The sequence below is a fragment of the Sylvia atricapilla genome, chromosome 3 (assembly GCF_009819655.1).
Source record: "Sylvia atricapilla isolate bSylAtr1 chromosome 3, bSylAtr1.pri, whole genome shotgun sequence".
Taxonomy (NCBI): domain Eukaryota; kingdom Metazoa; phylum Chordata; class Aves; order Passeriformes; family Sylviidae; genus Sylvia; species Sylvia atricapilla.
The window spans coordinates 40,972,801-40,991,067 of record NC_089142.1 but is presented as its reverse complement, the minus strand read 5'-3'; the positions used below and the strand labels follow the sequence as shown (position 1 = coordinate 40,991,067).

Sequence of the window (18,267 nt, the reverse complement as noted above, 5' to 3'; positions counted from 1 at the left end):
GGGTTATTTTAATGGACATGCTGTATTACTTTAATCTAAGCCTTTCACCATCTGTTGTGCCTATAATAGTGAATGCAAAAAGAGCATATTTTACATTTCAGGATTACATTAGTAAAATGTAAGATAAAAGTGATTTAAAAGCATGCATATGTTCTTAGTACAATGCAGCCTGCCTTTGTGATGTTTTTTTCCTCATGATTCAGACACAACTCAAGAAAAAATCTGCTAATGCTGATGTAGTGAAAGTTTTTCATGGAAAAGAGGACTCTGTGAGGGTTTCACCATATATTTAATGTTTATAATGATAAAAACCTGAGTAGGCTGCCAGAAAATTATATAGCTATAATATCTGTTGTTTGAACATATGGGGTGGTGTGTGGAGCAGGCTGATGTTGCTGTGTATGACAGGATGAGTCCTCAGGCCAGTGAGACACCTGTAGGAATGGAAGGTCAGGCAAAAGAAAATCACATGAGAAATATTAAATTGCCTACTGGCCTAATACACTTCCATGGACGCTCATAAAGTAAGCTTCCTTAGACATGGAATTTATATCTTCTAATTTTCTTGTCTCTTTAGCCCTCCTGAAGTTTTTCTTCGAATTAAAATGTATCAATGATGGCTCACAGACCTTTTCTTTGTCAGTGCTAATCCTGTGGTGTGCTCTCACTGTGACTGTACACCGGTTTACCACTCTGGAAGACATTTCTGATTTTCAGAGGTGACAATTCAGTTTCCAAGGACCAGCTGGAGGACCATTTAATTTATGTTTTGTTGGTTTTTATGCCAGATGACAATCCAGAAATCACCTGAAGGGAGTTCAGGTGTTGCCAGTTTGAAGTTCTTTATCAATATCTACTGATTAAATTTTGTCAAAAAACCCAAAAGTAATAAATTAGTTTGCCTTCAGACTCCAGATAGAACTTAGACAGCAGAAATTAGCAGAAAATAAAATGCTTCTGCTTAGACATGACTGGGATTGAAAAAAAAAAAAACCAAACTGATTTTAATTTGCCATAATTTTCATTAAATCTGATACAATTTTTTATGGTCTTTCATCACTTGACATATGGGAGCCTTATTCTGACTTGAGAGATAGTGTTTCCACTCCCATTTCAGTAAAGCAATATCTTTGATCACCCTTTCATTTCTTCCCTCATCAACATGTCACACATGCCCATATTTGAAGTCTCCACCTGTCAACATCAGATTCCCAGAAGAGGCGCTAGTTGGACCACAGCAGTGGAGGCAGCCTGAGGGTGCCAAATAGAGATGTGGCTGGCTTTAAAGGGAATTAGACATATTTTTGCCCTGTCTCTGCTAATGCTGTACCTTAGGAGTAAGTAGTCATATCAAACCTTAGCAGAAAATGTAGGCCACAAACAATTGGCTGCATTAATTTAATTCTGTCCATGGCCTAGCAGCTGCCATGGGTCAGATCTCAAATAATCTTCATTTATATCAAGTAAAAAGAAGATGAGTCGAGTATTGTTGGTCTTGATACATGGTTGTATGACATCACACAGTGCATTTCTAAACATATACAAAACATAAAGTCTTTGAGATAATTTCCCTTTCTTTAAGAAAAGTGCACAAAGGCCTTTTGTGATTAGATTCAAGATAAAAGCAGAAATTGCACCATATTTCAGGTAAATGAAGATATTCCCTTCAAGAGAAGCTATGCTGGACACTGAAGTGTCCTTAGAAAAAGAGAACTAATAGAAGAATATCTAGTAGAGCTACAGGAAATTAAGAGTTTTCAGTTAGAAAGATTCTTTGGCATTTATTATCATAATAAATAGTCCAAAAATTTTATTACAATATTATTGGAAGTTAATTTGCCTTGTCCTCCTCATGAAAAAATTCATACTATGAGTTTTGTTTTTAATAAGAAAATATATGAACTCTTGGCTTTTCTATATTTGCATTTAGGCTTATGCCATATAATATTTCTGCTTAATTTTAAAAATTAAAAAAACCTGGTTCATACAAGTCAAATCCAAAAAGAGCATTAAAAATAATTCTGAAATTAAAAACAGATTAAAATGTAGTTTTCTTTTTGTTTTTTTTTTTTTTTTTTATTTTTCATTCTAGATAAAATATACTCTTAATCTTGCTAATGTCTATTTTTTTTTACTGGAAACTTAATTTTATCTACACATTTTTGTAAAAAAAGCTTACAATAATTCAGCTGTTATTTATGAAGGTATCTCTGTGATTAAGCAGTTTTTAGATGTTAGATCTGAAAGGATAATAGAAGGGACAGATCCTCCTGTTGACCACATAACACTATGGTGACTGAATAAAGTTCCTAGTTAGTGTATATTGAGTTACTGGCATTTAAAAGAACCCTTTTGTGGCTCTGTAACTATCTAAGCTTCATGTTTGTCCTTTCATATCTAAACTTTTGTGATGAGCATCATGGTACTAACTTTCTGACCTCCTCCATGTCTACTTGTTGCCTATGGATATTCTGACAACAAATAACAAAATATGATTGACTTACTCAAAGGCATGACCCTTTCTTTGTTTCCTTTAAATAACCTATCATGTTCACAACCTAAACAGTATTCACAAATACAAACTGGAATACTGAAGAAATGCCCAATTAAATGCCAAAAACTCTACTGATGTTGCACAGATGGTTTAAGTTTCTGTAAGTCAAACATCTGGTCGGTACTTTCGATTGGTAAGTGCATAAAACCTTGATCCTGGCTGATAATGAGGAGTTTCATAGCAACTTAATCTAATGAAAAGGAAGGTAACCTTATGTTAGGCCTATTAAAAGAAAAGGCAGAGTGGGCATATGGAAGGTGAGTGATGGAATGGGAGAATTCCAAGGTTTCATGTTGTAATACATTGATTTGTGACATGAGTGTACAGTGCTGAAGAGGTGAGCATGTACAGCTTTGGTCCCATCCCAGTCCATAATCATGGGTGAAATTGATTTAAAAATGTTCCGTGAAGTTTGACAGTTACAATAAATAAAAAGTTTTAAAAATGAGATAGCTAAATCCTAGGAGGTTCAATAAACATTCTTTTCCTTTCCCGAAAGGTATCTAAAAGTTTGAAGCATTCATTATTAATATCTAGAAATCTGTGACATTTAACTTAACCCTCACTTCTCTCTAAACAAATGCTTATGCTCCTCTTCTGACTGATTTTCCAGCTACCTATTAGTTGCTTTTCTGTGTAGGGAGGGCCCTGCTTTAGTGAGGGTGAAAAATGCCCACTCTGCCTGCTTTGGTTAGCTTTAGTTACCTTTACTGGCAAATAGTTTCTGGATTTTCCTTGTTCCCATATTGCAATAGAGCTGTGATTTTTAGCTTCCTGCATATCTGCCATCACTGTAGAGCTTTACCTTGCGTTCAGAAATGTTGGTAGCCCAGAATATACAAGAAGCTTTCTTTTCCCTACTATTAAGAGGAAGGAAGTTCAAAGATACAGCTCCAAGTAAGAAAAAAATCAGCAAACAAAATATGAGTAAAAGAGAGTGAACCCTTAGAAAAAAGCCTTCAAATACATTCGGTTTCAATTTGACATGTGAGAATGCTCCAGGAGCAGTGTTATTTCAGTCCCTTTTGGAAGTGTTTTGCTGAAGTGCATTGGAGCACCTTAGCTGAGCATAAGCACAGCTTTCAAAGCAACAAGAAAAACCTGGACATACTAAAAATATATTGAATTGCAACATCGATGTTGCTGGGCCTAATATTACACATCATAAAGGAGATGGCTGTTAAGGGCCGACATGGGATGTTTTAGATTTTCATGAGGTCTGTCCTGTCATCTGTGAGCTCATTACAGGGTGTTGTACAGGAAAGGACCAGGAGCCCAATCAGAAGGTGCAGACATGTGGGCACGCTCACAAAAAACACGCTATCACATGCATACTCTGCCTTCCCAGTGCAGTTACTTGCAGATTTCACCCAGGTGTGGTAATTTCCATGCTGCGTCTCCTGTTTTGCAGTATTCTGGATTTCACACTGAGAGATCCGAGTCTGACCATGAGAGCCAGTGGGGTGGGAGCCCACTGACCGACACGGCTTCTCCCCAGCTGCTGGAACCTGCGGACAGACCGAGCTCCCAGCACCATGACGTCTCCTGTGCCTACAGACAGTACTCAGACCGCAGCGCGCTCTGCTACGGTTTCTCGCTGGACCACTCCAGGCTGGCCGATGACACGCATTTCCACACTCAGGCCTGTGAAGGAGGCAGATGCGAAGCTGGACGATATTTCCTTGGCACGCCGCAGCCGGGGAGGGAGAGCTGGTGGGGCTCTCGTTCAGCACTGCCTCTGACTAAGTCGTCCCCTGAGAGCAGAGAAGCGTATGAGAACAGTATGCCCCATATAACATCAGTGCACAGGATTCATGGTAAGACATAACAAGGATTTGCAGAAGTGACGCCATCTCAGCTAAAGGAATATAACAGAAACATACAGCTGTTTATGTGAAAGATGGAAAATGAGATGATTTGGATGTATGTTCTTGTCTCAGAGATCGCATCTGTAGAGATGAGGAATACTTAAAAGTTGAGTTGAGTTTTATAGTCTGGCTTGTATGAAGCAAAACATAATTTTGCTGTATTTTCATCAATCTGTGAAATTAAGGTGGAAACATGTGACTGGGAAGATTTTAAGCATGATCTTAAAACTGTAAACAAAATGATCCACTTGATAGAAAAGTCGTTTTTATTTGACTTATGATCACGACACTTCAGATGGAATATGCTTAGCAAAAAATTAGAGCTAAATCCAAGCTAGATCTTAAAAAAATCTTGAAAGCTGTTGGAGGAATTGTTCTCCAAGTGACTTTTTTCCCTATTGGTTATTACTAGATTCTGTATGATTTGATGTTTATTTAAAGTTTGCTATTGAAATTAACAGTTGTTTTTGGTTTCAGACATTTATCCTCAATAAAAAGCCAATTTGAATCTCTCCATCCTTTCAGCACCAACCCTGAAATTTTGTTTAGTTTCTGACAGGTTGCAAACTCAGTGCATTAGCATATGTTCAGAGGCTGAAGCTAATAAAAAAACACAATGAAAGCCTGATACTGGGTTTGGGAAAGTCCAAAGGTTCTCATTTTTCAAATTATAGGTTGAGTCTTAGAAGACAGTAACTGGCTCTGAAGTCAGAATTCAAGGTTTTAAGGATGGATGCAACATTAAAAAAAGTTTTACTACAAAATACTCTATCAAAACAACTGTTGCCTCTAAAGAACTCATAAAAGCAGATTACATTAGTACTATTCCAACATTAGTACTATTCCAACATTAGTACTATTCCATTGATCTGCAGAACAAGGCTTTGTAAACAAAAAATTACTATTCTTTTTTTCTCCGATCTGATGAAAATTATACTTAGATTAGAAAAGAATTATTAAATAGCAAGTACTAGGAAATACAATCAGAGAAAAAATAAGAAAGGAAAGGAGCAGAAAATTTTGCCAATGAGGACCATACTCAACTTTTCCTGTGGGAGCATGCCTCCTTCCTTGTGTCTGTTCCATACTTCTGCCATGTTGTGTTTTTCTAGCTTTTTCTTCTCGAAAAAAGAGAAACTAGCAAAGTATGATAATTTGCTGGCAAATTTTGTGCATGATCATTCTTGCTGAGTGTAAAAATATCATATCAAGGTTCAAATGCAAAAGGGTTAGATGTTAATTCCATAGCTCTATCAAGAATATTTTACTCAAATAATATAATTTAGTTTTATTTTGTTGTTTGGCTTTGCTGTAATTTCAGTTGCTCCAGGTTTGGTGGTTTTTTATATCAAGTGTTACGTTTTTCAGTAGGTCTTCAGTCTGTGTGTAGCTTTGGGAAAAAGCCCTGACTGGCCCTGGCATTTTGGGTCCTGCTCTTAAGAGGGTGTGAAGGATAAATTCATGCCCATGATACTCCAGAGTTCAGTACTTCCCCAGCAGTAAAACCCAGTTTTTGTAGTGAAGTCTGCCATGCAGTGGTAGTGGTCTGCAACCCAAACAGATCTGTATGCCCTGACCCAACACAGAACAGAGGAAACTTCATGTGCTAGTCTGAAAACGGGTTTGCTTTGAGCAGTACTGTCAGCCAACCCAATGTGCTTCATTTCCAAAGAGGACTTTGTGTGTGCCAAGACAGAGGCATCAATAAGTAACCTGTGCAAGCCCTACACCCTCCTTCAGGAATGTATTTCAACAAATCAAGCCCTTTATCATCATGTTGACCGTTTAGGTCTTGGGGTCACTCAGTTTCTTCCTGGTGAGGACTGACAGGTATGATTCTGTCCTTTCAGCTACTTGCAAGCTGAACACCTTCTCTGTTATGTATATGGGCCTTATTTTTCAAAGAGAGGTAAGAATGTTGTCATATTTTCCCATTTCAAAAGCAAATATTTATGCACTGGGATATGACATCACATTTTTACAGCATCCCTGTCTAGCAGCTATGGGTTCTCAAGTTTTTGAAGAAGAGTTCCTTCATTACATGTGGTTATTTATTGTTGTATAACCCGCACAAAATGTCTACATAATCACAAGCTGTTTCTCACTGCTTTCTCTATTTTAGCTTCTGGAAAGTTGTATGTTTGTTATTCCCTGAGATTTTTTACTTTTACCACGGCCCAAATTCAGTCAGACCTCGTTGATGCAAAGAGGTAGTAAGAGACCAGGGATCTGAACACCGGACTTGAGGGCACTTTGACATGCCCCAGGATACCCTGCCTGACCTCTAGCTGCTCTCTCAGTTGGTGCCATAACTGCTGGGCTTATGCAGGTGCTTGGCTACCCAAGAGTATATCAGTAGGCACCAGATATCTGCATTGTTCAGATCTCTCTGTATGTTTTCAGCTGCATTACTTGTTTCAAGTGGAGACACTGGAAACTAGAGTTTGTCACTGAAAAGCAAGGGGTTTTTTTTGGTGACTCTTATGACTCACCTCTGACTTGATTTTTTGTGTGTGAAATAAGGTTCAGATTACATTTTCTTCAAGATCACTTGCCTCCTTAAACCTCAGTGCTTGCTTAAACCTCCTTTCTCCTTTTCCTAGGAAGAGGACACTGGGATGAGGACAGTGTTGTTAGTTCACCTGATCCTGGCTCTGCCAGCGAGTCAGGCGACCGATACCGTGCTGAGCAGTATCAGAACAGTCCACATGAGCCCAGCAAAATTGAAACTCTAATAAGAGCCACCCAGCAAATGATTAAAGAAGAAGAAAGCAGGCTACAGCTGCGGAAAACCACTCCTGACCCCCTGGTCTCCATCAATGGCACAGGGAAGAAGCACGCTATCTGTTTTACAAACTACGCTCAGCAGCAGTTGGCAGTGGACGTCTGCCGCATCCCAACAGTTGCCAACACTCCTCCTTGTGAACACATCCAGCAGCGAGATGGAAAGATTATGAGCCCACATGAAAATGACTATGACAACAGCCCCACAACACTGTCTAGGATAAGTAGCCCCAGTTCTGATCGAATATCAAAATCTAGTTTGGTACTTGCTAAAGACTACCTGCATTCAGACATGTCCCCTCATCAAGCCCAAGGAGACCACCCAGCAGCCTCTCCAAATTATTACAGCTCCCACAGGCAGTACTTTGATAAGCACGCTTACACACTAACTGGATATGCCCTGGAGCATCTATATGACTCTGAAACAATTAGAAACTATTCACTAGGCTGTAATGGATCCCACTTTGATGTGACTTCTCACTTAAGGATGCAGCAAGATCCGGCACAAGGACACAAGGGAACATCTGTTATAATAACCAATGGAAGCTGACACTTTTTTTCTAAAAACTTCTGTGCTTTAAAAAATGACCTTTAAGATCTAATTGGAAGATATTATATGTTTTCATGCCCTTGTCCTTACCAGCATTTCCCATATCACAGTGCACTAGAAAGAAGAACCTAATGTTTGGGGGGATAAGTTAGTTAAAACACATTACTTAAAAAAAAAAAAAATGCACTGGCATGCAGGGTTAGAGTAAATGGAGCCAAACTCAAAGTTGGTGCCATGTATGCTGAGAAAGATAGAAGAGGTCCAGGCAGAGAGTGCTTGTGGCAGGCTAACAGAGCAGTTTATCCACATTGTGTAAGAGGTGCTTTTTGGAAACACTGCCATGGGCAGATCTTCTGAACTGCATAGGTGCCAGGCAACAGAACTGCTATGCACGCTTTTCACACAGGAAGTTGGGATGTGTTCCTTCGAAATACACGACAAAATGTGTACTTCTGGTGATTTGTTTACTCCCCAAAGGCCAAGCATGTAATGTTGCTGTATGGTATAAAGCATCCATGGCTGACCTATATAAAATCAAAAAAAGGAGAAAGAAGAGAAAACTCCTCAAATCCTTATGTTCTTGTGTATTCACAAACATAGCTATTTACATGTGCTTGATTTGAAAAGAGTCCTTGTGACTAGTGTGGTCAAATATTTACTTCTAATGTATTAAAAAGAGAGGGGTGTTCTCACTGTAGTTTTGAGAAAAGCAAAGGGCTTGCTTGTCTTGCTGTAGAGATTGGAGATGGTTCTTGCATTTTTGAAAGGTTGCCCATGGTGGGTAGTGGAGTGAAATGGAAGAAAATTGCCTGGAGAAGCAGGGAGAATAGACTGGAATTAGGAGTGGTCCAAGATAAACAGTTAACCCTGTAGCTATGTATGCCATTTAGTAATAATTATAAAGTAAGGAAAAGTGGCTGAATAATTAAGAGTTAATTTGAAACACAGAAAGAACTCAATAGAATCATAGAAATATTACTGTAAAATACAAATGCAGTTGCATAAATGTAAAAAAAATAAGTCAAGAATAGGTAAAAACTGTTTGGCTGTTTGTCTAACTTATGATCAAATTTTGGAGTAATTAAGAGAGTATAGAGTATTGTAACTACTCTGTCTGAAACACAGTGAAGTAATAGGCATGACCTTGATAAAGAAATATGAATTCTCTTTTTGATTGCATCAGATAATTTAATGAATATCAGAAAACATTATGGATATTAAAATCAGCCATATGTATATAAAAAATAGCAGGAAATCAGTGTTCCAAGGAATTAAATTGTATTAAGAATGTTAGTATTATCAAGGCCTGTTCTATAGTTATACAAGACATCAAAAGAGACAGAGGAACTTTTTTTTTAACTTTCAATAACCTCGTGAACAAAGAGACTGATTGATTGGAAAAGAATAAATGCAAACATATGCTAAAAATGCAAAATAGAGCATTTGCAGTCACAGTTGCTAGACCTGTCCTTTTTGTATGGCATTTATATGGTCCCAAAGTTGACTGAAACAGGAGGGAGCACTGTTCCCTCTTATGCCAATGTGGAGGAAAGGGGACCTGAGGTGGTTACTAAAATGAGATTAGCTCTAAGACTAGCTTAATTTGTAACATTCAGAAGCTCAACATATGGGACTAAGTCATCAATGGGACTAAATATAAACCAGCATGCTATGGGTGGGTTAAAAATACTGTTTCCAAATAAAACTAATCAGAAGCAAAAGCTAAATAATAACATTAAAAACCACGTAAGTAGAGATGTACTTGAAAGCAGAGGAAATTACCTCTGTGAACTTGGAATACTGTGCATAGTCCTGATCACTCCAAAGCAGATTGTGACTCTTGAACTGAGTAGTACCTTACTCCATAAGCAAGCTTTGTTTACTGCAGTGCGATCGCTCCTGGTGAAATGCACGTTGAACACAAGGGAGAACAATACAGTCTGTTCTTTATTATCTAAGCCTCGTAATAGAAAAGGTGGAGCAGAGCTCAGCAAAAGATAAAGAGACTGAAAGATCTAATAAAAGCTTTAAATAAACTGGCTCTGTCATCTTTGTAAGGGAAAAGAGTAAGGGGTAATGTCACTGGTGTGCACCAAACTCTGCACAGAGGAGAGATAAATAATGGTCTAAAACTATTTGAACTAGTGGCAGAAATGAGAGACAGGGCATTGAATGATAGCCAAGGCAAAATGAGAGCAAAATGATTTGGCAAGAACTTCATTTGACTCTTTGCCAAATGGATAATGAAGGTCATAAAGAGAAGCAGATAGAAATTTTGTTTGTTTTAAGATAACAACAAGGCAAATAATTGAGGGGAAGAAAAACATTGACAACTGTTAACTCAGAGGAAGAAATGGACCAAAATGGACTTCTTTCAGCCCAACAATTGTATATATTCCTAAAGCATAGGAATAAGAAAGTATTTTTGATAAATTTAGTTCTGGATACATATTTATTTCATTTGTTCCTATGAATGATATGAATAAACTTGTACTTGGAGTCTCATTTTACAGTATTAAAATACAATTTGCAAAGCGAATTAGAATAGAGGTACATGGTATCATATGATCCCCACAAGTACATGTCGAACCACTCCTAAGTGTCAATATTATTTTGTACTACAAAAGAGTCTCCTAAACTGTTTGAATAAATGGGGTTTTCTCAGCACTCAAGTTTCTTGGGATCACGAAGCACTCTTGCTATCAAACTTTCAGTTAGAAGGCAACAGAGTTCTGCAGACCAGCTGCAGTTCCCTGGCTGTGGTCTAATGGCCACGAATAGTCAGGAAACCACACTCTGGTGACTGTTGCATTTGCATTCTGATGGGCACCTTTGAAAAATAGAAGACTTATGAGACCAATAAGCTCAGCAGAAGAAGCTACATTACTTCACCTAGGAAAAAGAGCCAATGTGCTATGCAATAAATGTCCCCCATCCTTATTTACAGTGATCCCAAAACGGTAGTTATTTATCCTATTTTCAATAGTTCTAGTCCACTATAAAGGCAAAAATGCACTTCAACGAATCGAATAAATTAGTAGAGATGTCTCTACATGCAGCCACCTTGTGCTACAAGCATAGGCTGATGCTCTCTCTCCTCATGAGATTCCAGCAACTGGCACTCCTTAGCATTTCAATACAGTATGCTGGAGATGGATGTCTTTTGTCAAGTTGTTTGCTATCCTGCTTATTTAGATAGCGAGGAATTTCTTCTTTGACAGAAAGCATTGAGTTTTGCAAACATAGACTCTGCATGCTACATGCTACATGAAAGCAAGTCTGCAATCTTAATTATAGCATATAATAGCACTGCAGCTCATATTACATGTGCTTTTCAATATGGTATAAGCCTTTTTTTTCCATTACATATCTATGTAATTCCAATTTTCATTTAGTATCCTTCAAGGATATAATCTTTTTTTATGTTTCTCCCTTTTCCAAATCAGATGGGAAGAAATACCTTGCAAAATTGAAAAATGAAAGGCATTTGAACCAAATAAGTTTCAAATGTATCACATTAGCTAAAGGTTAAAATATTCAATAAGGTATGTATGTTGTGTTTTGGAATGGAAACAATATAAATTGCTGTATTGCATCATTTCTCTAACATAATACTGGTTAGCTATTAACATGAAATTAATATTTTATAAGTACTGCAAATACAGAGTGACCACATCTCTTTCAAACCATTTCTTACTGATGTCAGTGGATGGTGCATTATGATTTTTGTGCATTACAGTCTTAGTATATCTCTTTTGTTTAACGAAATAAAAAACCCTCTAATCGTTATATAAAATCACACACCATGGGCACAGAGTTTGTGATTTTGGACAAATTTGAGAAGCAATTCTTAAATTAAAATAAAAACCTTACTCAGAAATTTGTCCGCAAATATTTGGGAATATTTGTGGAGTAAGGTACTACTTAATATGGGCAAAGGAAGGAAAGCTGACTTCTGATAATAGATTTGAGGGTTGTTTTATAATTCTTTTTTCCTTAAATCTCAAGATATGAGGGTGGAGCTATGGAAGATAATAACTCTTATGGTTGTGTTTTGATAAAAGAAGTTATTTATGTTCTGAAAAAAATGGGTGCATTTCTCCCAGTTGAAGAGTCTCAAAAGTATTTCTTAAGCTTTAAAAATGGCTTTTGTTGATCTGTCTGCAATACTGCTCTGGGTTACACAGTGAAATTCTGCTCTTTTTAGCTCTTTCAGTCACTGTTATCTGAATCTCATTTTTGTCTCTACACATGCAGCATTTATTAATTTATGTCCTAAGTATGTTAACCCACCATATGTCCATTTATGCTAGCATGCTGAGTGAGTTGGAAAAAATAAAAGGTCACATAGTATTTCTGGAAAAGGCACAGCCACCCCAGAAATTCAGCCTGGCTGTTCCAAAGGTCAGATAAACTTTCAGTCATGGAACAAAGCTGTGGCATACATGTTGTCTTCAGACCTTCTGCTTACAAACCTGCATGTAACAGGGATTATAGCACACAGTTCCAGGATTAGAGCTAGCTATGTCTATTTTAAGGCTATAGTTAATGTCTGGTAGCAAATGGATTCAGGCCCTGCTCTTTCCTTGAATTGCAAGTTTACTTAAAGCACTTAAGAGCCTAAAGGCAATGCAGGCTTTGTTATTAGGGACAATGGTGGATGAACATGCTTTCCTGTAGGTATACTGGCTTAACAGTGTGGAGGAGAAACTATTTTATTTGCAGTTAGTATTGGAGGTTAAATATTTCAGCTGTGTGCACTGAGAAGCAAAAACAAAAACAAAACCAAAAACAAAAAACAACAAAAAAAAAACCAAAAAAAACAAAACAACCCTCCAAAAAAAAAAAAACAAAAAAAAAAAAAAACAAACAAACCCCAACCAACCAAAAAAAAAAAAAAACCCAACTAAAACCAACAACAATAACAAAAAAAGCAAATCAAAAAACCCCCAGATTTCTGTAGCTCTTCAGTCTGGTGTTTGGAAAGTCTTCTAGAAGTATAGCTGAGGATTTACCTGTTCTTTTGAAGACCAGAAAAATGAAATAGTCTTCTGTTCAGAACAGTGGGAACACTAGTGTGATTCCATTTCACATTTCCTTAGGGCATTTATTAATAAAAAAATTGCTGTGAGGTGAAACTTCACTGTGGCATTTAGCTTATGTATACAAGAGTTCTGTAGATAAATCTGGCTCTAAGTTGCTAGGAATATATCCCTTATTGAAAAGAGTTAATTTATGACTCCATCTATTAAGCTGTATTTGAAAGAGAGGATCAAATACAAAATGAAAAAAAGCCTTTTGTCTCTTTGCATTCCCTGTTTTACTCCCCTCTCACACAAATTTCTTAATCTTTCTTATTGTTCTAGAATTCCAAATGCCATTTTAAACATTTTTATTTATTGCAATTTGGTCTGCATTTATTATTTTGCTTTTCAGCTACTGATACAATGGGATGTTTCAAAGTGCAAGAAAAAAAATCTCTTTCACATAATACAAAATGTTTGCACCTTTACATTCTAAGGAATTAAAGTCTATTTGAAAAAGTATGTTTAGGGCACTGCAAGTTTTTCCCAAGATAAATATTTCAATGCATAAAATATAGTAATCTAACAAAAGAAAGCACTTGAGACGTAATGAAAAATTTCACGTTTGTTTTAAACAAGTGGTTAAATTTTATGGACAAAAAGACACAGTCTGCCACTGTTTCAAATACCATGCTTTGCAATGTAAAGGGTCTAGTGACATTGTAGCATAACATCTGTAGTTTCCCTTTGGAATGTAATGTAGAAAATATAATTTAGTTATGTCAACGATATCTTGCAAAGTGTTCTCATTTATAATTATTTATATTGTAAATAGCTTTCTGAAGTAAATTTGAAGTTAATGTGCATAAGATGTATTTATTATGTGAAGATTTTTTTGTTTGTTTAAAATATAGCTACCAATATGCAATTTTTGTCTGTTTTTCTAGATTTTTAAACTAAGGATCATCCTATATAGTATACATTTTCAGGAATCTACTTTATGAGAGTATTTCTTAGCACTGGGAGAAGACAGAGCAAAGTAATTTATTTTGGTTCCTGCAAATCCTAAATTGATTCCTGAATGAAATCCTGAATCTTGAATGGAGTTTATCAAACTATGAAGAGACACTGACAAGATACTGCTACCTCATTCAAGATACCTGAATCTGCTTAAATAGTATTCTTTAAGGAAGAACTTGATTAAGATTTATTATCTACTTTGTGAATCATCTGCCTTGTTTCTTGAAGCCATCTACAGCCCCTGTGCTAAATCAGCTTGGAGCATGAGGCCCATTGGGTGCTTAAAACAGTGTACTCAAGGAGCACTGTTCTGACACAGGAGTAGGTGAGAAGTTATGCTGAACTGCACTCAGGCCTGAGAGCTGGCTATGACCTGAGGGTTTTGTGCCTGGATATTTCAATCGACCCAGAGTAACAGGAGCTGATGTGCAGCATCTGAGGTGCTGCAACCCTTGCCTGGTCTGGGGTTTAGGTCCTTCTGGGCTCGAGGTCTGAGTCACAGCTCTCACTTGCTAGGTCAGCTTCTGAGCCATCGAACCCCCTCCTCTCAGACACTGTCACTTAGTTTCTTCCCTGCAGAGGACAAATGCAAGAGAGATGGTCTCAGAGTAGTGGGAGACTGGTATGACAGTCAGGTGAGAGAGCAGCTTTCTCTGGAGAGAAAGTGGTTGTTCACATGTTTCCCACTCACGAGACAGAGCAAATACATAAGTTTCAGGGATGTGATGCACAGAAGAGTCAGCTTTGAGTCTCAGGTAAGCTAAATGCATAAAATGGAAAGGCATCCCTTAGCTCCTGCATGGATGTAGGTACTTGGTTCTTAGAGGCACTCCTGGGGACTGGGGAACACCCTGCAGCATCGAGTTAGAAGTTTAAACTGCATTCATGGTCTTGGCATTTCCTATGGGCTAATTTAGGCAGTTCCCTTCTCCTTGGCCTGAATTTTGGTCCTGGTTTTCTCATGCAGGTAGGAAATGATGTCATTTTTTTCACCAGACTATGCTGTTTAGCTGTGAAAAACATGCTGAGTGTCTTTCCTTCCTTCCTTCCTTCCTTCCTTCCTTCCTTCCTTCCTTCCTTCCTTCCTTCCTTCCTTCCTTCCTTCCTTCCTTCCTTCCTTCCTTCCTTCCTTCCTTCCTTCCTTCCTTCCTTCCTTCCTTCCTTCCTTCCTTCCTTCCTTCCTTCCTTCCTTCCCCCACCCTCTCTTCCTTTCCTTCTCTGTTTGTCTTCATAGGTGAGGGGTTTCAGAAATGCCCTTTTTTGCCCTACCTTCCTCTCTTTGAAGCCCACACTGAAAAAGAGACACTGAAATCCACAGGCAGTCATGAGTTGTCCTCCACAGGACAACAGTAGTCCCAGTTTCTCCATGTTAAGCACTGCAACGAATCTGAGTATCATCCTCACCTCTCAGTAATTCAAGTCCTGCCATTTCCACGCCTGCTCCTTACTCTCTCTTCTGGTGCCTGAAGGTAGCTACTGCCCACTGCTGTCTATTCACTCCTGATTTCCATGCTCATTGGCAAATTGCTCTGCACTGAGGAAATCTGCTCTCATGGTCATTGTAATAAAAGTGTGCAATACCATCAGGAACTTCCTCTATCCACATATGGTGGCCATCAGAGACTCCAGCATCAGCAATTTCATTTGATACAGCTCCTCTGACTGTCAGAAGGTCACAAACAGCCTGCTGTGTGCCTGTGTGAATAAAAAGGGCTATCCACCACACCACAAAGCCTGAAGAACTCCCTGGCTTAGGCATGCATACAGCATTCTGGACTGTGGTCCTGGGGCAGGGTGCAAGGCTGTGTACACATGGAAACAGCTCAGCCTCACCATTACCAGGACTTTTCTTCCCTGCAGACACCTTTCTCTGCCACAGTCTGCCATTGCCTTTCTCCCACAGTCTGTCCTCTTGTTTTTGTCTTTCACAGGAATAATCTGTTCTATTTCCCTTTCCTCCCTTCTGCCCCAAGCCCCGGTCTAGCTTACTCAGCTATAGCTTCTTCTCTGAAAATTGTGTCTTCCTTCCGATGAGGAAAATGGTTATCTGCAACAGTTTCCATTACTTGCTTTCCCTTTTCCCTTTCCCTCCTTTATGCATCTGGTGTCAGTGTCATTCTGAGGACCCTGCAATCTTTTTCTCACAGGCATTAGTTCTGCCACAAGAAAGCTACTGGTTGAAGGAATGGAGGTGATGAACTTTTCAGAAAAGCTACAGACGAAAGATGATAGATGCCTTCAGCATACCAAATATGCAAGCTACTTTAGCTGCGTTGCAGAACATTGTCACTTCTGGCCTGTTAACAAAACATAAAGATGAAAACTGAGACCAGAGGGCATACACCTGTATTTGAAAATAAAAAAAATAAAGCTACAAGCAGATGCATCTGAGAGGGAAACTTAAAAAATGGGTCATTTTCTAAAGATGCAATAAATTACATGCAAACAATTAAATGTTCATAATCGCTGTTCATCTCATCACTATTTTTCATTTATTCATTATTATCATGAGCTGTCATCAGTTTTGTCATTTTTGTCATGTTATCTGCATTTTTTCTTTTTGATCTATACCATTTTTTAGCCTATAAATAAAAAAAGGGACTCTATAATGAAAGTATTGATATAAAATGCAGGGCAGAAACTGACACTTGGAAAATAGAATGCAGAAAATATCAGCACATTTCAAGCTTTCAACTGACTGTAAGCTCCATGATTTTGTACCCAGTGTATTGGGTGGCAAATTTCATATGGAAGCCAATTTTCACATCCAGCCATATTCCTGGGAATTGTTAGTAGGACGTATTTCAAAGTTATATCAAAGCTCTGTTGCAAATAGATAAACTTGTACATTATCAAATGTATTACATTTTTGGATCTTTTTTACTTTTTCTAAAAAGGAGATGTGAGAATATGGTCATGAGTTTAAGGTACTTTTTCAAGCTGGATGCTTTCAATTTCCCCTCAAGATATATTTCCAGAGAAAGTTTGATTCACTTTCAAAGGGCAAGCTGAAATCTTTCTATAGCTCCTTCTATTTCCCTTGAAGCTTGAGACAGTTCTGAACTGTCTGGATACTTGGGATCTGCCAGAGCAGCCTTGAGGCTACACTGATTTCAGCTACCGACCATGACTGCCTCCTACCTGCTCATCACAGGAAACGAGGTGGCCCTCTAGCTTGTAGAGAGTTATCAAGTGCAGGAGAGCTGAAATAGCAGTGAGCATCACACCACCATTTAAAAGCACTGTTTTATATTAGCGCTGTCTATTTTATGAGGTAAAGCACGTTAGGCTGCCACCTTTCTTCTGTGCTATTATCTGCACGAGTCGTAAGAAAAGCGAGGAAAAAAGTATCAGAAGACATGAAACTATACTTTTTGTCCCATATTTTCTGAGTAAAACTCAGTGAAGATGCAAGAGATTGTTGTCATCACACACAATAAATGATTGCCCAGTGGACTCCTGCCTGTATCCAACCAGGTAAGGCAACTTTGTTGTGGATGCCCATTTGCTCTGCCAGAGGAGATAGCTGGTGACACCACACTGGTATGTACAAGCTAGCCAAAATTCCATGCATGAATGTCAGGATTTTCTAAATTGGTGATGCATCCTGTCAAAAGACATTAAGGTCACTGTCTGCTGAGCCTTTTGCTCCTTTTCTTTTACTATTGCCTCTATTTGGAGCCCAGGATGGGGAAAGCTGAGAATGCAAGCTGCTTATGCGGTTCTGACAGTTAGATGCATTTTTCATTTGAAGCTCCTTGGTTTTGATTCTGACACAAGATATTTCATCAGGTTATGAATTATTTTAACAAAAACAGGACTATGTTTTGTCTGTCTGGTTTCTCTGTGGGACAGTTGTGTCTTTTTTAAAAAAAGTACCAGTGAAAGGCATCCTTTGTGTTTTTAATCTGGAGTGCATAGTGAGGCGAAAAATACAGCCTAAGTGTTAAGCCTATTTTCATCAAGGGCAAAATGGTGCATTTTGATGTTATGTTTCTGACTTTTCTCTAATCACCAAGGCAGAGTCTTTCTTCTGTGCTGCTTTCTATTTAACCTCCAAAACAACTGCAAAGTATTAGAACGACTCCAGTACCCTCTTCAGCATGAATGTTTCTTGAGCTCAAGAGAAATGCTCATGGTTTCATTAGGCTGGTTATCTGACAGACTGCTCATAGAAAACAGCTGATTCTTATTTCTATTTTTTTTTTTATTGAACAGCTTTGGCTTCCTGTGATCAATCTTCTTTGCTACAGCAGTAAATATGCTAAACTGCAGGTGCCAACAAGCTTTGAGACAGTCTCAGATTTGAATGTTGACCCATGTCTGTGTTTTGTGTGTCACAAAATAGCCTACCTTGTGTACAACTATTTGTTCTCTTCGTTGACTTGGGTTTTTAACTTAATATGGGCTTATTTACTTACGGAATTAGATCCAGTGTGGGAGAGATGCAAAACAGCCAGTGGTTTA

General features: G+C 38.2%; 1 protein-coding gene across 1 annotated transcript in view; it reads left to right on the top strand.

The window, feature by feature from the left end:
- SIM1 (SIM bHLH transcription factor 1) overlaps positions 1 to 10,626 on the top strand; it is a 48,237-nt gene extending 37,611 nt beyond the window's left edge. Inside the window, exons 10-11 of the mRNA XM_066315183.1 lie at positions 3,966 to 4,371; positions 7,026 to 10,626. Of these exons, the coding sequence (XP_066171280.1) occupies positions 3,966 to 4,371; positions 7,026 to 7,756 (1,137 nt within the window). The 3' untranslated portion in view covers positions 7,757 to 10,626. The remainder of the gene's footprint in view (positions 1 to 3,965; positions 4,372 to 7,025) is intronic.
- Positions 10,627 to 18,267: the final 7,641 nt, after the last annotated feature.